The following is a 21,076-nucleotide window of genomic DNA, read 5'->3' as shown; positions in this document are numbered from 1 at the left end:
GCAGCTACTGTGGTCCCAGCTGCTCAGGAGGCAGAGGTGGGAGGATCGCTGGAGCCCAGGAGCTCAAGGTTACGGTGAGCTATGATTGTGCCACTGTAGTCCAGCCTGGGTAACAGAGACCCTGTCTGGAAATATTTTTTAAAAAATAGATAAATAGATAAATAATAATAAATAAATAGAGAGCGCACTGTGTCCAAGTAGCACCCATTCTGGGTGCCATGGTAGACCACTGTGATGTAGTCCTCGGTTCTGGTGCAAGAGGCAGGGTGGTGGCAATGACACTTCTGCCTTTGTCTTGGCAGGAGTCTAACTCTAGAAATCCTCATGCTCCTCCCAACTGTTTCCCTGAGTTTGAAGCTCTCTGAGTTTCCTGAGGACAAGAGGAGCCTGAAGTCAGAGTTACTTAATGACCCAAGACGTTAAATGGAGCAACAGCAGGTTTGAGTGGGCTTCTGGAATCCTTCGTAATCATGACTCCAAAACTCCGGGAAGTTACTGCAGCACTACATCCAACCTCCAGACCTCAGACTCAAGTCCTCAGCATTTCAGAAGTTTCAAGAAGACGATCAAAGAGGCTTAGCATAAGGCATCTCATGTTATAGACAACAGATTCACAATGTACTACAGTTCTATAGCCTCCATCTGGAGATAACTGACCCCACTTTCATATCTTTATGTGCTTTGGCCCACTTTTAAAATTAGAACAATACAACTATCCTCCCTCTTCTGCCTTTCTGCTTCCACGTTTGCTTTTCATACTTACGCATTTGATAGCCTTTGACTGTGCAGGCCAGGCTGAAAGCTTGGATCAACCAACAACTATTGTGCACCAGTGTTCCAATGTATCCACATGCTCCTATCTGAAAAACAAAAGAGGGGGATAATTCTGAAGCTCTGCATCCAGAAAAAAATGTGGTGTTTTATGATCCCAATGTGTGCAAGAATTCACAAGGTCTCAGTGATAATGATTCCAGGAGATGCCAATTGTACCTAAAAATTCAGTCACCTTGTGATACTGCTTCAGGAGTAGTAAATTCCTGGGAAAAAGTAAACCGAACGAGTAAAGGAAAGGTCTTTCATGTAATGTTTTCTGTACTTGGAAGCACCAGTTTGTCAAGAGGAAGTCTTGGACGATCACAGAAATAAATCCCAACTCTGTGATAATTAATGGGTGTGCACTGAACCCTAGGACTTGGACTTCGGTACAGTTATTTTCTTACAAGCAAGACAAATAAAACCTATGCTGTTCCCTGGAGGTCATCCCAGACCTAAGCTACAGGGTGTAGCTCTTAGAACAGAACAGAGTATGTGCTTTGTGTCTTGTTTGACCAATTCTCTCGGTAAAGGAATATTTTTTTGTAAATTGGCAGGTGGTTATCTCATAACAATGAATTTTTTGTTACAGTTAAGTTTAAATCCTGAGCTGGAAAATGTTTAAACAAGTATGAATCATTGCAAGCCAATACATAAAGGTGACAGCTACATTGTGTGTGTTTCCTGGGAACATGTGAGGGAGGAGAATATCATTAGGATTTGCTCCCACAGCAGCGGTTACTCAGTATGGATTCCCCAGCCCTGGGAATATTCCAGTCCTACACCGTCATGTCCTGCTTTTGTTCCTGTTTTCCAGGCTAAAAATGCCTCCCCTCTTTGTCTCCCTGCAGACCCTTCAGTCTATTTATGAGGCTCTGAGGAGTTCAAATGGCATCACCTCCAGGAAGCTTCTTCCCAGCTTATCTAAGCAAGATATTAGGCATCCTTTTTTCTCGCTTTGTTTCTCAAAAATGTTGTAATAATTATTTAACAGATTGCATCATAATTATTTATAAGTAGGTCTACCTTCCTTTTTAGAATGTGAATTCTTTGAGGGCAAAACCTGAGAACTGTTTATCTCTATTTCTTCAATACATCAAATAGTGCTCAGCAAAAAACAGGTCTATAATACAGGTTTACAGAATGAATGAATGAACAAACTTTGAATCCACACATTTCCCAAGCGTGGCTGTGAAATCAGCCTCTGGCAACAGATTCCTCACCATCAGACCAGCTTTAGAATGAACCAGCGTTCTGTTGTCCTGTCTCATGCTCTCTTCAGCAACTCTCAATGCTACTCCAAATGTAAATTGATGTCAGAGGGGTAAAAGTGACCAATAAAATTCACTTTCACCATCACCTAGAAGATTAACCTTTCAATGGACTTCAGACAAAATAAATTATCCAAATACCTATTCATGGCTACATAAACGTGGCTTTCCAGGACTTCTAGACACAGTGATACACGTGCCCCCGCCAAAAATCAAGGAGATATCACAACTGAATTGCCTGGTGAGCTCATCCCTAAGCAGCTAGGAAGGAAGAAGCAGAAGATACTTCCTCACTGCTCTCTCAGTGCAACAGCAGTTACAGCCTGGGAGACACTGGCACAGGGATGAACTTTAAGTGAGCGCCAGTCAGAGAGCTATTAACTCCTTCAGCTAAGGAGAGGTTGTTGCTTAATTTCCTGCAGCACTAAGTCACTGAAATGGTGTCACTGTGTCCTGATAGGTTGAAGCGACTCTGGAATTACCAGTGGGCAGTGTGAGTTACATGCCATGTTAGGGGAAGAGTTGTGTTCTGAGACATAGCTACTTCAGAGCAGAGCAGCCAAGCTTTGTCGGGGCCTGGTGTGTGGGGAGGGGGGGTTCCCTCAACCTTACATGGCTCTAGCTGTGTCCTAATCAGAATGTCTATACTCAGAGACAGCCAGACAGAAAGCTGCATTTTCTCTTCTATCTGCCCACATCTTATGAGTACATAAAACATTCTTGCCTGCAATAGCCCATTCCACCTCATTCCCTACCGCACCTAGTATCATAGAGAACCACGTCCATTTTGTCTCACACTTCTACAGCTCTTTCTAGATAAGAGGGTTGCTTTTTGCCAACAGAATACAGCTTTTGAAAAGATTCAATGGCTCGAATTCAGCTCTTAACAGGGCCACTTCATAACTCATACTGGGAGTGATGACAAATTGTTCCTCAGAAGAGACAGAATTTTAATTAGTAAAAGACATTTTAGAATTTATGCCTATGAACACATATCCTTTAGCCATGTGACCTTGAAATGGTGAAAATGAGCCAAAAAGATTCTGTTTAATGTGGCAACACAGAGAAGAATAAATGGCTTTTCAATTCTGAATTTGCAGCATCTTATTTGGGGCTTTTAAGAGAGCAACACGACAAGCACTGGGCTTTTAATAACCACTGAGTGGATTGTTTACTCTTACACGGAAACTGTGTTATGCAGTGGGAACCACTTACTGACAGGATATTTTTCATCGTAATCACAAAAACGTTGTATGCGATCAGCCAGTCCCAGTAGCGCAGGATGCTCTTGATGGGTTTCAACAGCAAATCGCCCCCAAAGAGCAGGAAGTAGAAACAGGCCACTAGGTACCCCATGCAAAAGATGCTGATCCTGGTGGTCCCAGTGATGAAGATGATGGTGAGCACGAACCAGAAGAGGTAGCTGAAGACGATCACTTTGGACATGTCTAAGTAAGATCTGGAAAACAAAGCCAATGACAAAAGGACAACAACAACAAAATAAACAAAAGCAAAATCAGGAAAGTCTTTAACAAGGGAAGAAATTCATGCTCTCTACTGCACCTCGCAAATCACACTGTGAGTTTTCATTTCATCCTGCTATCTAGGAAACCCTCAAATAGTAATAGACCAACAGATGAGTTGTGGAAACCGTGTGTACGCTTCTCGTCACCTTATTCAGGCCAAATTTCTCACAAACAACAACATTTTCTGCCTACCACTTGAGTACTCAGAATTCTCCTTTCTGTTTCTGTGGGAGGCATGAATAATTGTATGGCAAAAGAAATTCTAAGATACAGATGCCTTCTGGCTAGTGAAAGAAATGTTAAGAAAGGATGAACTAGAAGGTAAACAAATTTATATTGAACACAAAGGTTTTATTACAGGTGGAAATCTTTCCCTACAGATGGGAGGAGGCGATTCTGAGCAACTATCCACAGCCATGGTGAGGCTTTTTTGTTCTTTCCAATACTCTGTTTTTGGAGGTCCTCGGGCTGAGTCAGGATTCCCTTTGCGGGCCACCCATCCCTGCTGCTTTCCTCATGGAAGGTGAAGCCAGCGTTCAGGTGTCAGTCTTGCAACAAGCAGCAGCTCTAGCCTGCGGGTCAATGTTATCTGACAGGAGTCACACCTACAGGCCAAGCCCTAACTGCATTTCTTGATTAGAACTTTTTGGTTTTGGGGGTTTTGCCTTGGTAGTTTCTTTTGGCACATGTGGGAAGAAGCAGAGGAGAACCAATTCTGGATTAATTCTTTGATTAATGGGTTCTTGTTTTGTAGGATGTTAGTGAGTAAACTGCTTAATAAAATATGCACCACACTTGAGCTATTCAGCATCATTAGGGGATGATTCTGAGTTGTGCCTTAGTACATTTCTCAGACAAGTAAACTTTTACCCTTTACCCTTTTTAAAGTAAAACGCTTAAATATGTTTATAATTCTTTTTTCTAAAATATATAAACCCTTCCTTGACTTCGTAATGGAGAGTGAATGAAATGTCAGTATCTCCCTGTATCCCTGGATCATCACAAATAAAGGTAGTGATTTGTATGAGCCTAGGGGCCTTCTGAAGTGTGTGTGGTTTTAATTCAGTGGAATTGGGCTGCTGCCATTTTGAGTGTATGTGCAGGCCCATGTGTGACTGTGAGTACAGCTTATTCTTTCCATAACATTCCTTCCTGGCCTGCAGCAGTCAATTCCCGCTTTACCAGCCCTGGCCTTCACATCTTGGCGCTGAACCCACTTTGGGTCCTGAATTCATAAAACTAAGCTTGTGAGGAGAACATGGAAAACATCAATAAACATGCTTCAAAGAAGAGCCTTAAGGATTTCTGAATAGAGAGACTGAGCCCTGGTGACAGGTACTGTGGCTAAGGGGCCACCTAACTCTCAGGGCTCTGGCCACTTTCCAGAGATCCCAGGGTGCTGTGGAGCTGACCCCTGTTGGAGAGGAAGAGGGGAGCACGGCTGTGCTTCTGACCAGCAAGCATGTGCGCTGGCTTCCTACTCACTGCTGTGGCATTTGACAGGTCACTTCCTGAGGGGGGTCACTTTGCTGGCAGTCCTCATTGAGAAAGAGAACAACAATTTGAAATAACTAAAGCAAAAATCAGCTTTAAAAATCAATGGCACACAAAAGCTTTCCATTGGAGTTATGATTTAGGTTTTTCATGAATACACTGAAAATACTTATGTTCCCTTTGCAATAGTAAATATTGGGCTGGACTGATTGTTTTCTTAGCATCACAGAGAAGAGGTAAAAATGGAAGTCTTACCTTAGATCAGTGCCTAGTTTAGTACTTAATTCACAAATAGAATGGTCAAGTCCATATAGCATATTGTTTTAAAGCAAATTCACTTCCTGATTTACTCAATTTATATCGAGCCTCTCGTGCTACCAAAAGGCACACAAGTGCTTAAACATTGATTTGGGAGCTGGATTGCTTGAGTTCCAATCCCAGTTCTGCTGTGGCCTACGTCTCATCTCGTCGCTGCAGTTTCCTCCTCTCCACAATGGGGATAACAGCATGACCTCCTTGGGCTGGGGTAAAATGGCTCCATGTATGCAAAGCCTGGACCAGAGCCTGGTGCAAAGGCAGTAGCAGGTGACTGACAGTTATCTGTATTGGTATATGCATTATGGGCCGAGAACTGTAAGTAGGGGGATGGGGACAAATACAAAAGCAAGTTAGACGTGATCTTCACCCTAAGGCTACACCTTAGAAGTGGGGATAAGACGGGTTCTTCAGATACCAACACCAGTCAGAAGATGATCCACACCATGTAAACAGGAATCTCTGGAAGACTGGAAGCTGGAGAGTGACTCCATGTGTGGGGTCGGCCAGCTCGGGTACTATCAGTGAACTACCTCCACATGGATGGCATGTGTGCCGTGACTGCATGAGCCTCTCACTGCAACCTTGTGTGGCTCAATAGGGCAGACACTAATCAGTGAGGATGAGAGGTTAGGAAATTAGTCCCATGACATACAGCTAATAAGGGGGTATCAACAGTCACAGCAGCTTCCTCAGATAGCTGACTACAGTGGGCAGCTGAGTGGAGTCTTAGAGGCACTGAAAGACCGAAGATCTGACTGCAGAGGCAGAGTGGGCCTGCCCTCCATGAAGTTGGCCTTGGGTGACAAAATCTCAACATGGAAACCCAGGGAATGCAGAAAGGGTGAATGCATGGTGAAAGGTCAAGCATGGTGTAAACACAAATACTGTGAGGGAAACACGGCCCAGATCAGCTGTTATGAGGCTGGGCAGAATGGTGGAGGACAGAAAAGCTGCTAGGGAGACCTTGCATGGCCACAGGGGAGACACTGCTCAAGAAGAGCACAGGCACAAGATGGAATCTAGGGAGCCATTCCTCCTTAGTGCCCAGTGAATATAGGAAGTGAGGACGAGGAACAAGGGATGAGGAGGAGAGATGCGAGATGAGGAAGACGAATGGAGGATGAGGAGGAGGGATGGGGAATAAGGATGAGGGATGCAGGATGAGGAGGAGGGATGGGGATAAGGATGAGGGATGGAGGATGAGGAGGAGGGATGGGGGATAAGGATGAGGGATGGAGGATGAGGAGGAGGGGGAATAAGGATGAGGGATGCAGGATGAGGAGGAGGGATGGGGATAAGGATGAGGGATGGAGGATGAGGAGGAGGGATGGGGGATAAGGATGAGGGATGGAGGATGAGGAGGAGGGATGGGGATAAGGATGAGGGATGGAGGATGAAGCGGAGGGATGGGAGATAAGGATAAGGGATGGAGGCTGAAGAGGAGAAATAGGGGATGAGGAGGAGAAATAGAGGATGAGGAGGAGGCATGGAAGATGAGAATGAGAAATGGAAGAGAAGGAGGGATGGGGATAAGGATTAGTGATGGGGATTGAGGATGAGCGATGGAGGATGAGGAGGATAAATAGAGAATGAGGATGAACTATGGGGATGAGGATGAGGGATTAAGGATAAATAGGAGGACTGGAAGATGAGAATAAAAGATGGAGATAAGGGAAAGGGGATGAGGATGAGCTATGAGGATGAGACTGAGGAATGAAGAATGAGGAGGATGAATGGAGGATGAGAATGAAAGATGAAGAAGGAGGAGGGATAGGGATAAGGATGAGGGATGGGGGCAAGAATGAGCTATGCAAATGAGGATGAGGGATGGAAGATGAGTAGGAGGAGTGGAAGATGAGAAGGAGGGATGAGGATGAGGCAGAGGCAAGAGGGATGAGGAAGAGGGATGGGAGATAAGGATAAACTATGAAGATGAGGATAAGGGATAAAGGATGAGAATGAGGGGTGAAGATGAAGAGGAGGGATGCAGGATGAGAAACAGAAATGGAGGATGAGGAGGAAGGATGGGGATGAGTAGGAGAAATGGGGGATGAGAATGAGCTATGGGGATGTAGATAAAGGATGAAAGATGAAGGCCGGGCGTGGTGGCTCACGCCTGTAATCCCTGCACTTTGGGAGGCTGAGGCGGGCAAATCACGAGGTCAGGAGATCGAGACCATCCTGGCCAACACGGTGAAACCCTGTCTCTACTAAAAATACAAAAAATTAACCGGGCGTGGTGGCGGGCGCCTGTATTCCCAGCTACTCGGGAGGCTGAAGCAGGAGAATGGTGTGAACCCGGGAGGCGGAGCTTGCAGTGAGCCGAGATCGTGCCACTGCACTCCAGCCTGGGCGACAGAGCGAGACTCTGCCTCAAAAAAAAAAAAAAAAGAAAGATGAGGAGGGATGGAGGAGGAGAAAGATGGAGGGATGGAGGGTGAGGAGGGGGGATGGCAGAGAAGGATGGATGGAGGAGGAGGAGGAGTGGGGATGAAGAGCTATGAGGATGAGAAGGAGGGATGCAGGATGAGAAGGAGAAATGGAGGATAAGGAGGAGGGATGGGGATAAAGATGAGCCATGGGGATGCGGATGAAGGATGAAAGATTGGGAGGAGGGATGAAAGATTAGGAGGAGGGATGGAGGATGAGGAGGAGGAATGGGGATAAGGATGAGGGATGAAGGATGAGAATGAGGGATGGAGATAAGGAAGGATGCAGGATAAAAAGGAATGTGGATACAAATGAGGGATGGAGGAGGAGAAGAAGGAATGGAAGATGAGGAAGAGGAATAGGAATGAAGATGAGCTATAGGGATGAGAAGGAGTAATGCAGGATGAGAAAAAGAAATGGAGGTGAGGAGGAATGGGGATAAAATGAGCTATGGGGATGTGGTTGAAGGATGAAAGATTAGGAGTAGGAATGCAGGATGAGGAGGAGAAATGGGGAAAAGGACGAGGGTTGGGGATAAAGTTGAGGGATGGAGAACATGGATAAGCTATGTGGATAAGAATGAGGGATAGAGGATGAGGAGGAAGGATGGAGATGAGAGGGAGGAAAGGGGGATGAGGATGTCCTACAGGGATGAGTATGAGGCATGAAGGATGGAGGGCAGCAGGATTAGGACTAAGAATGGGGATGAGGGATTAAGGATGAGTGGGAGGGATGGAGGATGAGAAGGAGGAATGGAGGGTGATGAGGAGGGATGGGGATAAGAATGAGAGATGGAGGATGAGAATAAGTGATGAAGATGAGGAAGAAGGCTGGAGGGTGAGGAGGAGGGGTGGGGTTAAGAATGAGCTGTGGAGATGAAGATGAAAAATGGAGGATGAGTAGGAGAGACAGAAGACGAGGAGAAGGGATGAGGATGAGGGATGAAAGATAAGGAAGAAAGATGGGGGATGAGGAAGAGGGAGGGAAGATGAGGATGAGCTATGGGGATGCAGAGGAGGGATAAGAGATGAGCGGGAGGACCCTCCACTGGAGAGCTGGTATTATTGGGACAAGTCAGCTTTGGTCTGAACAAGAGGAGGAGGACTGAGGCCATAAAGAGGTGGTTTACACGGACAAAAGCAGGTGCAGTGCTGTAATTCAGAGGCTCAGCCTCCAGGCTGCTGACTCACATTGTCCAGCATTTATTAGCTTCAGTGCATACAATTCAGCACATCTATTTCCAAAGTATAGCAGATAAAGTATAGAGGAGCAATGTAATGGAAATACACACATGAAAGTGGCTTTTAGCAAATGTGAAGCTCTTGTTACCTGCAGTGAATAAAATCTGGCACAGGGTTGTGTTGGCTAAAGGAGGCCGCATCAAGGTTCATGCAGATCTCGACATTGTCACCTGCCATGATTCGCACTGCAGCCTTGTTCTCATCCTCAAAAATCTGCCGTTGTAAGGAGGCGCACAGAAGCAGCATGAAGTCATCTGGCAAGACAGAGGTGAGATCATGAAGCCACCTCATCCTCTTCCGATTTACATAATGCAACACACATTCATCACACAGCAACAGCCACTCCCCAGCTCCTAAGTGAGTTGTTTCCAAAGTTCATAGTAAAATTCATCCTGGAGTCCAATGTCGGGGCCAAGTCACACCTTCTCCACCTCGCAGGGCATAGAGTGACCACAGACACTCCAGGAGCTCACATGAGGAGTCTCTGGATTTTGTTTGCACATTGATGAGAGAAAGTATTGGGTGGTACTTACTAGTCTTTGTGAGTCTCTTAGAGCGCAGTGCTTATTTACATTTACCTCCCACCAGTTTTAAGGAGGTCACTTAAGCAATTTCCCCATCTTTATCTTTTTATGTGTGGCAGATGCAGTATTCATTTTTCTTTTTCTTTTTCTTTTTTTTTTTTTTGAGACGGAGTGTCGCCCAGGCTGGAGTGCAGTGGCTCGATCTCAGCTCACTGCAAGCTCCACCTCCTGGGTTCACGCCATTCTCCTGCCTCAGCCTCGCATGTAGCTGGGATTACAGGTGCCTGCCACCACGCTTAGCTAATGTTTTGTATTTTTAGTAGAGACAGGGTTTCACTGTGTTAGCCAGGATGGTCTTGATCTCCTGACTTCATGATCCACCCGCCTCGGCCTCCCAAAGTGCTGGGATTACAGGCGTGAGCCACTGCACCCGGCCTCATTTTTCTATATCCTTTCCATCCCCCTTTCCATTTGCAACCAAAGATTCTCCCCAGAGCATAAGCCACACTACAGGCGTGGTGAGAGCAGGTGGAGGTGGTGGACCAGTGCCAGACAGTACAGAGCAGCCTGAGACAGCTGTCTTCCCAGCAACTGCCACAAAGGGCCTCAGGCCAAGCCTGCCTGACAGCCGGCACACAAGCTGCTTCCTTGCTTTTTAAATTAAACCTCAACTTGTTTAGGCAGGGCAGTCATTTGCATTTTCTGTAGCACCCAGTACTCTGGTCTTGGGGGAGCTGCTCTGACCTTTGGATCACCAGCTGCCCTGGGAAGGCCTTGGGGTTGCAGCCCAATTCTAGAGCAACTGAAATCTGGGAAGCATCTCCTAGCATCTGCTGCCCCATGTTCAGGGTTGATTTATCTGCACTGGGAGCAGAAACCACAAAGTCAGTAAACACAAAACACAAAGCCTTCCTCTCTGGTCTGTCTTTTGAAAGGTGGCTGCGTAGATGTGTGTGTGTGTGTTTTGGGGGAAGTGAAATTATGCAAGGGAATATGGTATTTCAAACATTGATTTATTAATTTCGCAAGTGTAATAGGGTGAGTAGAAGCCATTAATGACCTGTGATCTTAATGCATAAGACAAGCCTTTACATGATTATGAAGTCTAGTGGAAGACAAAAGGCACTAATGCATAGCACGGAAGAATGATTAGCAGTGACCCCGGATACCAGCACTCCGTGGCCCTGCAGTGGAAACACTTACAGACAAGAAACACGGGGTTGGGCCGCACAATGAAATCGGGGAAGTACAGCCACTTTATGATGTTGTCATTGAAGCTGGCACCCTTGAATCTCCACGGGTAATCTGCAGGGAGGGAAGTGGCGAACAGCACAATCAATACTCTTCTTCACCACGCTTCTCCCAGCCGTCCACTCGGTAATGGCTTCTTCTAAAAGTAGATGGCTCCAGGGAGGGGCAGGCTCACCTCGGCAAGGAGCAGGTGGGATGCCGATGCAGATGAAATACTGGAAGGTGATGATGCATGCCAGGAAGCAGCAGTACTTGGGCCAGATCTCCGCGATGGCTTTCCTTCTGCGTCTATATAAGACAGCGATCAGCCAGCAGGCGTGGATCATGGCATAGAAATCCATTCGCTGGCCAATCACGTTAACTGACATTAGGAAACAGGTCTGTGTAAAGATGAAAAGAGGCACAAAAAAAAATAAATATATCAGACTTATGGGAAAGGGGACTGGTGATAGGTATCAGGTCTGTGTAGGTGGCGGAGACCCACATCCCTCAGGGCCAGTCTGTCTGCACAGATTCACCAGTGCTTGCTCTTTTGAGTGTCTCAGGTGAAGACAGAAATACTGTACAGATTACTCCCAAGGGACAAACTGACTAAGTAGCTCTTATAATAACCACTTCAGACAATAAAGCGAACAGCAATTTTGATCTCCTCATGAAACATCACCATTCCTACTTCATTCTATGAAGGCACAGGCACTAACACAACCATTTTAGGTTAAAACAGTTCATTTTGGCCGCAGCTTATGGTTTCAGAATGCACAAAGAGAAGATTAATATTTATTTATTATTAATTAATTAATTAATTTGAGATGGAATCTTGCTCTGTCACCCAGGCTAGAGTGCACTGGTGCAATCTTGGCTTACTGCAACCTCTGCCTCCCAGGTTCAGACAATTCTCCTGCCTCAGCCTCCCAAATACCTGGGATTACAGGTGTGCACCACCGTGCATGGATAATTTTTGTATTTTTAGTAGAGATGGGGTTCCACCATGTTGGCCAGGCTGGTCTTGAACTCCTGACCTCAGAAGCTCCGCCCACCTTGGCCTTCCAAAGTGCTGGGATTACAGGCGTGAGCCACCGCGCCCAGCCAGAAGATTAATACTTTATTCTTAATAAGAAACCTGTTAACATGGCAACTCATGGCCATGCATTTACATTGCTCTGGAGATCCAGAGAGGCCAAGGCACTGCTGTGGAGGGGGGTGTTCAGCACCTAGTCTTGGAAAACTTTCAGTCAAGCCAGTTAACCATCAGTACAAATACTTTCTGTTCTTCTCAAGGAGACAGCTATCATGCCTGGAGATGTATCACAAGGTTCCAGTGGCCAATTGGCCAGAAGCAGTTCTTTGAATTTTCATGGAAAAGAGAAATAAAACATGTCAGCAAGGAAACTCACCTCCAGACCGAATTTGTAGAAGAAGTAATTTATGAAATATTTGGCACAATTAATAAGTCCATCATCTAGATGTAGTCTTGTAATGTCATGAAAGATAGTTTTAGACACAGGGGCCGTCAGGTTGTTTCGACCTCGATAGTATTCCTGATGGCGGTAAATGGTGACTTCAAAGGCCAGGATAGCCAGCATCAGGAGGTTATTCTACAAAGCAAGGAAACACAACTGTGTCAGCCAGATGCTGTACGATTTGGTAATTTCAAGCAATTCCCATATTCTTCACAACTACAAGGACAATGTTTTATAAAAGCTCACCTCTCAAACAGTTTTGAGCTCAATATTCATTTTCTCTGTCTTATTTATTGTGGCATTATCTCTATTAGAAAATCAGGCTAATTTCCAAAGTAATAGGATCTAGAATCTCCAGACATAAGATGCTGCTGCTCATTCCTATTTCTCAAAACTACACATCTCACACCAAGGAAGCAATTTCCAGTTATCCAAGGAGGGCAGTTCAGCCTTGTTTGTGACTAGAAGTGCAAAAACAGTACAGAGACATCCTGGAAAATGCACCCAGCTGGAAGAACAGGAAGCTGCTTAGGGGGAAACTTTTGAACACCCCTGAAATCTTGCTTCAGAGAGCAATAGATTGAGTAGCATGCTGACAACAGTAAAATAATAATAGTGATGATATAATGATTATTCAAGATAATGAAAACAGTTAACATTTATGGAACCATGGGTTCCAGACATGATTCAATCACCCTTTTCAAATACCAATTTGCTTTATCCTCATAACAGCTATTTACAGTGGCTACTAGTACAAAAGATGTCTACCACGTGATGAAAAATCTAGAAGCTACACAAAGAAAATGGGATGCTTAATATATTTAAAAATCCCAGGTGCTGAGTGTAGAGGCTGTACCGTTAAATGCATTGCCAGTGTAACATGATTAGGACTGCTCAGATAATCCACAAAAATAAAATGTGAAAAATCTGAAGCATGTTGTTTTCATTATGTTTGTATGGCTGTTTGTACTCAAGTTCCCTTTTATAAATACATGCTTTATTACTTCTAGATGTAATAGATTCTCTTTATTAAAAACTATAGAGAAACAGAATTTACACAGCAAAAATGTCTTGTAAGGCTATATCCGCTTCTCAGAAATAATCACTGTTGAGCATTTGGTAAACTTTACTCAATATTTTTCTTTGTGTCTCGAAGAGATCATACTATGCACAGTGTTTTGAAATTTGCTTTTTAAAAAACTTAATATATTTTAAACATGCTTCAATTCTAATGCACCCATTGACCTTAATCTTGTAATGGTCTTAAAACGATTGTATAATGTTCCAGTGAATGTATTTGTCACATTTTATTCAAGCAATCTCAGACCGTTTGGTCATTTTCTCTTTAACGTGCCATAATACTGATTTTAACACTTAGAGTTTGTTGCAAAGGTGATGCCAAATCCCACATGAGAATATGTGGTTACTATCAAATGTGATGTTGAGCGTCTCAGGGAAGAATCCTGAACTATTATATAACGGTGTGGAGGCCCAAACTAAGCACGACAAGCCGTTACCCTTAGGTAGACGAGCAGAGGCGAAGACTTCCGCAGGCCGACCCACTCTGTAGGATCGACAGGAGCACTGTAGAGCAGAGACTTGTTCAACTCATTAAGGGGGATGTTTGTTTGATTTTCATTTGGCTAAAAAGAAGAGAAAATGGAGTAAAAAAATAGCTTCACAGATTAGGAGAGCTCGGGTTATTTAGTCTTCAGCTTTGAGCAAACGGACAGTGGTGGGATGGGAGGGGCAGGCCCATCTCGGGGGAGACCTCAGTATGAGAGGAGGCTTAACACAGGGCCAGAGCACGACCAGGGAGAGGTGACTTACAAGCCCGGCCAGGCCACGCCAAATGTGCTTGGGGATGGCGGTTCCCCAAGCATCTGCCTTGCTTTGCTAAAGGGCAGTCAGGAATACTCCCCTATCACCGAGGCTCACCAAGGAACAGTTAACAGAGAAGTTCTCAGGCTTAATGGTTTGGAGCTGGTACAACATTTTGCAGACGATGATCACACACGTCCAGACCGTGCAGACACTTGAAGCCAGACGGCGCAGCTTGGCGTACGGCAGAGCAAAAGCCCAAGAAATCAAAAATACATAGTTGAACAGAGACACCTGAAAACATACAACCAGAAATGGGGACAAAAATATGTAACATGGCATAACAAACAGGACATCCACAAAACAGGATGACTTGATTTACTCAGTTCAGCAAAAGTGGACTGGATTCCTAGCACGCGCACGGAATTGCCCTAGGTGCTGGGGTACTAAAGTAGGTGAGTTATGGTCTCACCCCTCGGGGACATTATGTCTTGTATGGCAGGTGATGTCACTATCATGTAGCACTGGCTAAGCTATCGATGTGGGCAGGCTCCTGTGAGAGCATCCAGAAGGGTCCTTGGTCCAATGTGGAGGTCAGGAAGCATTTTCAAGAAGAAACAGTGCCTGAACTGAGCCAGGCCAAGAAAGACGAGAGGTGGATTCTTTAGGTAAAGGAGGCATGGGCGAAGGCAGGAAAGCATGAGCTAGTATGGTGGGGACAGGCGACAACAAACAACTGGAAAGTTCAGAGTTGAAAGTGTGAAGTGCAGCAGGAGGTGAGGCTGGAGGTGCAGCTATAGCCAAGTTCTGACGGATCCTTCTTACACCATGCTATGGCGCAGGCGCCCAGTCTTCAGAAAACGGAGAGCTGTGGAGGGGTATTACACTGGGAATTTGGAGGTAAGATTTGCTTCCCATTGAGATCAATGTAACTGACGAATGGAGGGTGCACTGTGGGGACTGGATGTGAGGTTAGGTGACCCACTCACATGCTGCTGCAACAGCCCAGGGAAGATGGGGAGGAGGCGCGGGTTCAAGATGGGAGGCAAAATTAGCTGGACTCGATGACTGATTGGCTTGGTGGGCCGGTGGGTAGGAGAGAAGGTTCAAGGAGTGACTCCCAGGTTTCCACTTGAGAGCCTGAGTGGATAACAGTACCATGACTGACACAGCAGTGCTGACAGGGAAGCTGGTCAGAGCGGCAAGTTTGTGAGCTCAGCTTGAACTGTTGACTTTGGACTGCATGCGAGTTCACTGATCAGGCCAGATGTTCTCACATTTCTAGCAATTCTGTAGTATAGTTAATAGTTCATCGGACAGTATAGAAGGACCATCATCTTCTTCAGGCATGGGAAATGCTCATTTATTCTGAATATTGTGAAAGCAATATTCTAGAAATGTTTAATATTATCAGGTAGAAATAACAGCATGCTCTCATTTGATACAACTAAACATGTACCAAGCATTGTGGGCTAAGCCTTGTGGGCTATAAGAGACATAGTTACCTACTTGGCTTATAAAATTATAAAAGAAGAGGCCGGGTGCGGTGGCTCATGCCTGTAATCCCAGCACTTCGGGAGGCCGAGGTGGGTGGATCACGAGGTCAGGAGTTCAAGACCAGCCTGGCCAAGATGGTGAAACCCCACTTCTACTAAAAATACAAAAAATTAGCTGGACTCGGTGGCAGGCGCCTGTAATCCCAGCTACTTGGGAGGCTGAGGCAGGAGAATCACTTGAACTCAGAGGGCAGAGGTTGCAGTGAGCCAAGATGGTGCTACTGCACTCCCCACCCTGGGTGACAGAGTGAGACTACGTCTCAAAAAAAAAAAAAAAAAAAAGTTAAAAAAACTATAAAAGAAGAAAATGTGGAGACTGCATGACAGTATTTAATTCTATTTGTTACCTGTTATTCTTCTACTCAACTATTTGTCACTGTCCAATGCAAGGAACCTCTCTGAAAATTAAGTGCTGAAATATTAGGGTAGGAGGAGATGCCTTATAGAATTAATTGAAGATGAAAGAAACACTGTACATGGAAAGGCCCTGTAAACCATAACTCACTCATAAACATAATCAAAGTTACCCGTTAACAAAACAGATTAGCGAACTGACTTCCTCTTTAGCCATCAGCAAGTGTCTCGTCAATTTGGATATTAAAAAGCAAACCCTATTAAAGATGCTGTGAAATTAACTCTGTTATGTCTGTTACTATGTATCTAAAGCCTTTAGTATAAAGACAGCACAATTTATTCAGAACTTTCAATTTTCTGAGTGATGGGAAAAGAGAAGTAAAGATAGTAACTTTCATTAAGTCTTAACCAGGTTCAAGGTGACACATCCTTTGAGGATTCCCTGCCCGCAGGAGGCATGTGGGAGGGACAGATGGAGGCACAAAGGTACTTGGTGACAGCATAAGGGGACTGAGACCTGAAGAATAAATAGCAGTTAGACAGGCAAAAGAAAAAGCAGGTCCAAGGCCCTTCCAGACTTGGGAGAGCATGGGCTGCCCATCCTTGGAGAAGTAAGTGATTCATGGTGAGAGAAGTGTCATCTGAAACCTGTCAGAGGACTTTAAAACCCACCTGGCGTCCTAGACTGTCCAGGGATGGCAAAGGTGAAGTGGTCTGGGCTGGATCATGGGGGTCTTATACTACGTTATCGTGGGGATGAGAGGCAGCTGCTGCAAGGTTTCGGTAGAGGGCTCTCATGATCACATCTACCCTGTGGGAAGACTATTCTGGCTGCATTGTGGAATACGTGTTGGAAAGAGAAAAGACTGGGAAAAGCTGGGAATCTGTAAGAGCAATCAAAAGGGGAGTGGAGGCAGAGGGAGTGAGTAGGTCACCTGAAAGTGCTTTGGGGCCACTCAAGAAGTGGGGTCAGGCCCAGCTGTCCCGTGGACACAGGGGCCTGGAGTTCAAAGAGAGCAGTGAGTTGACACAGATTTTAGGACTCGCAGCAGGTGAAGGGCAACTGAACCAGTGCTGTGCTTGTGAGCTAGTGAGCTCACCCATGACAGTCCAGAACAGAAACAGGCTGTGGACAGAACCTGAGGAACATGCTGAGGAGGCTGGTGGGAAGGGCAGGAGGAGCCCAGGAACGAGACAGGAAGGGTCTGACGAAGCTGTGGGGAAGGGCCGGGAAGGTGAGCTGATGTTCAAAACAAAGAGGGAGAGCTTCAATGACAAGAAAGGATCCCGAGTCCTCAGCATCCTAGAGAAGTCAAATTAGAGGACTAAAGAGCCTCTGTGAGGCGAGTATTTTTATTTTATCATTTTACGACTAGAAACACTGGGGCTCAGTGAAGTATGATACTTCATTCCATACAAATAGCAAGCCCAGTGCAAACCTCAGTGCGCCATGCCCTCTCACAGTTCTGTCATCTAAAGAGATCATGATCTCATCATTTCCCTGATGGTAAGAATCTCATGGAAGGGAAGAAGAGAGGAGGAGGAAGAAGAGGAGGAAGAGGAGGAGGAGGAGGAGGGGGAGGAAGAAGGATAAGGAAGAAGAAGAGGAGGGAGAAAAGGGGAGAGAGAAGGGGAAGCAGAAAAGAGGAGGGGGAAGGGGAAGGAGAATTAGCAGAAGGAGGAGGAGGAGGAGGACGATGACTATGACAAATACCTGGGCTACAACCGACACCTGATGAATTAGAATTTTAGGGAAATAGACACTGGTCCACATACATAACAAGTGTCCAGGTGATTCTTACTATCAAGGATTTTGAGAAACAGTTTTATGCCATAATGCTTTCCCAACAAAGCACTGTACACGGGTTGTCATCCTATCTGAATATAACCTTGTGGGGCATGAGGGCCCTGCCTCAAGGGAAGGGGCCTCTGAGAACCCAAGCCTCCTGGTCCCTGCACTTACCCATCCCTGGCTTCCCTCCCCCAAAGGACCTGGGCTGCAACTATCACCTCCAGGCTGCAACCACTTGCAAGAGATACTCCTCCCTGTGCAGCCAGTGCTCACTGTGGACACCTCTAGCACAGCACTTATTATCACTTTTAGTTTTATTTGGCAGCCATTCCCATCCCATTCCCATCAGGCTGTGAGCTCAGACAAGTGTGTCTTTCAAGCCACTGCACCAGCACCTAGCACCACGTACACATTCACTTTATTGTGAGTTCTTTTTTTTTTTTTTGAGACGGAGTCTCGCTCTGTTGCCCAGGCTGGAGTGCAGTGGCGTGATCTCCGCTCACTGCAAGCTCACGCCATTCTCCTGCCTCAGCCTCCCCAGTAGCTGGGACTATAGGCGTCCGCCACCACACCTGGCTAAATTTTTGTATTTTTAGTAGAGACGGGCTTTCATTGTGTTAGCCAGGATGGTCTCGATCTCCTGACCTTGTGATCAGCCTGTCTTGGCCTCCCAAAGTGCCAGGATTACAGGCCTGAGCCACCACGCCCGGCCTATTGTGAGTTCTTAATAAAGGCTCAATGAATGCTTAGTGAGAGCAAAAATATAACAATAATGACGAAACCTCAACTGACAAGAAGGAGAAACCTCAGGTTTGCAAAGTCCTTTTATTATCTTCTTTCCTTCCTTCCTTCCTTCGTTCATGGAGCTTCTCCAACTGGCCAGGCCCCCGGGAAGAGCTGAGGTGCTAACAGAAAGTGTGGCCTCTTCCTCAAGATTCACCTGACCTCACAGAGCTGTCCAACAGCCTTTGGAATTAGAAAGTAGCTATGTATTTCAAAAGGAGAAGAAAATGTTGTATGTATTTTATATATATATATAATATATATAATATATATATTTAAATCTAGATTATTCCAAAGCAGTGTCACTCTTGAATAAGATGTTGATGTAAAATAAATGTTTCACTAACCATTTCTTTTCCAGCAGCTTCTTCTTTTCCAGATGCTTCATGATAACTTTGAAAAGGTTTAATATTTGCAGGAGAGATGAACCCAAAAGTTGTGAAAACAAGCACCCTTACTGAGGCCTTGGGTCTTGAACCCAAAGCTGCCACAGCTCCTGAAGAGCTCTTTGTGGAGAGGGGCTGCTTCCTGCCTGTCCCCCGCCCAGTGCCAAGATGATGGGGCAGGTGGAGATGCAGGAAGGAGAATGTCCTCTGTGCACAGCCCGAGTGAGGAGCTAATCACTCGGAGCCCGATGCGTGCACCTGGAGCTTGGGCACAGAGCTTGGGCACTGGTACCCGTGGGGCCTGAGAGATGAAGAGCTCTGGCTACAGGGTGCAGAGTCTCTCTGTCGGGCTCCCATGTGTGCAGGCAGAGCAGGGCCTGTGTGAGGGCAGCTCTTGGGCCTGATGGGAAGGCACAGAGCGCCCAGAGCTGCTCCGAGGCTGCAGGGAAGGCTGTATGGAAGGGCAGCAGGACTCCACAGAGGAGTCCAGGAGGAGGAGGAGCTGGGCAACCAGGGGCTGGGCAACCAGGGGCTGGGTACCGGTGCCGGCCAAGAGTGCCAGTGGGATGCCCCACCGAGGAGCCTCCAGGAGGGCAAGGGCAGGTTTACCCGCCAGCTGCCAGCCCAGAGCATGAGGCCATCATGGGATGGCACAGGCCAAGTCACAACATCCCCATCCCAGGGGGCCTTGCCCTAAGCCTGTGAGTCTGAGCTCCAGCCCAGGAAAGAATGAAACAAAAGAAGGACTAAAGAGCCTCTGTGAGGTGGATTTTTGTTTTTAAATAAAAAACTTCCTTACAGAAGTTAGGAAGGAAGGAGGTGTGGGTGAGAAGGAAAGGATCAGCTAGGAAAGGGGAGCTTCTACCTGCGGAGGGACCTGAGTCTCGATGATTCTCCGTGACTCCACAATTTTAACTACTGAAGTGAGATTTTGCTCACTTAAGTCACTGTAGGATCTTGTATTTCTTAGGAATGATCAGAAAGTGCGCTGAGTTCAGGGACACGGAGGAAAGTTTCCCTATAGGATGCATTTTAAAGGGACAATGAAGGTCTGAAGAGAAGTCTTTTGATTGCATGTCACCACATTGATCGCTTAGTGTGTCAGTTACATTAGACAGAGCCAGCGATGCACACACTGTCAAGAACCCAGAGACCAAAGCTTCAGGGCCAGAAACCCCCATGCAAGTGAGGTGACATCACGTACAACACGAGTGGCCGAAACAATCTTACAACAACGGGATTTGGCAGATGCCAGCAGCAGAAGGAGCAGGATTTCTATGCCTCATGTGTCTCTCGCTTGTTTTAAAATTAAAGGTGAGAGAGATGAAATTAGGAATTAAATTCTGAAAGTCTGCACAATGTGTCAATCACAGAGAAGGGAGTGGTGATACTCTATGGAAGGCTGTTTTCCTAAGAGTGTAACACGGTAACTAGATATTTTGTTTACTTGATGGTCTGTTAACAAGGTTATGTCTGGGGACTCATTAAGGATAATGAAAAAAGTTGTCTGCCTTTTGTTTAGGATCTATAAGAAATTGCATCCTTTAACCCTTTTCTGATGGATAGATTGTACAACAGGATGGATTTATGACAGCAGATTCTCTGTCTGACTCCCATGAATTTCCTGTTCCCCCTAATGCCCACTCCCATCATTACACTGTCTGAACACGCCTTCACACCCCACAGCACAGCTTCTCATGAATCAGAAGGCATCTGTACCTCAGATTGGATTTCTTCAGAAATGGTCTTTGTGCATTTTTTGTCAAATGCCTTCTCTTGTTCTTTTCTATTTCTCTTTAATACCCTAACCCTCAAATTTTTATCTGAACTGTTCAATTCACCTCTACAGTTAAAATGCTTAAACTTTTGCTCTCAATGAATACAAATATTAGGATAGATTTGGGCTCCATTTAATGTATATGCCCCATGACTTAAGAATGCAGCCACTGCCCTAATATCCAGAATCTACAAAGAACTCAAACTTACAAGAAAATAAACCAAACAACCCCATCAAAAAGGGGGCAAAGGATATGAACAGACACTTCTCAAAAGAAGA

At 45.6% G+C, this 21,076-nt stretch overlaps 1 protein-coding gene across 1 annotated transcript in view; it reads right to left on the bottom strand.

Annotated features, from left to right (window-relative positions):
• PIEZO2 (piezo-type mechanosensitive ion channel component 2) overlaps positions 1 to 21,076 on the bottom strand; it is a 478,725-nt gene that overhangs the window by 80,278 nt on the left and 377,371 nt on the right. The window contains exons 20-27 of the mRNA XM_011983927.1: positions 14,267 to 14,443; positions 13,846 to 13,971; positions 12,263 to 12,463; positions 11,044 to 11,248; positions 10,821 to 10,922; positions 9,182 to 9,347; positions 3,300 to 3,543; positions 764 to 860 (exon numbers count right to left, since the gene is read on the bottom strand). Of these exons, the coding sequence (XP_011839317.1) occupies positions 764 to 860; positions 3,300 to 3,543; positions 9,182 to 9,347; positions 10,821 to 10,922; positions 11,044 to 11,248; positions 12,263 to 12,463; positions 13,846 to 13,971; positions 14,267 to 14,443 (1,318 nt within the window). The remainder of the gene's footprint in view (positions 1 to 763; positions 861 to 3,299; positions 3,544 to 9,181; positions 9,348 to 10,820; positions 10,923 to 11,043; positions 11,249 to 12,262; positions 12,464 to 13,845; positions 13,972 to 14,266; positions 14,444 to 21,076) is intronic.

Source organism: Mandrillus leucophaeus, unplaced genomic scaffold (genome assembly GCF_000951045.1).
Source record: "Mandrillus leucophaeus isolate KB7577 unplaced genomic scaffold, Mleu.le_1.0 Scaffold257, whole genome shotgun sequence".
Lineage (NCBI taxonomy): Eukaryota > Metazoa > Chordata > Mammalia > Primates > Cercopithecidae > Mandrillus > Mandrillus leucophaeus.
Note: the sequence above shows the minus strand (reverse complement) of the source record. Positions and strands in the feature narration are given on the sequence as shown.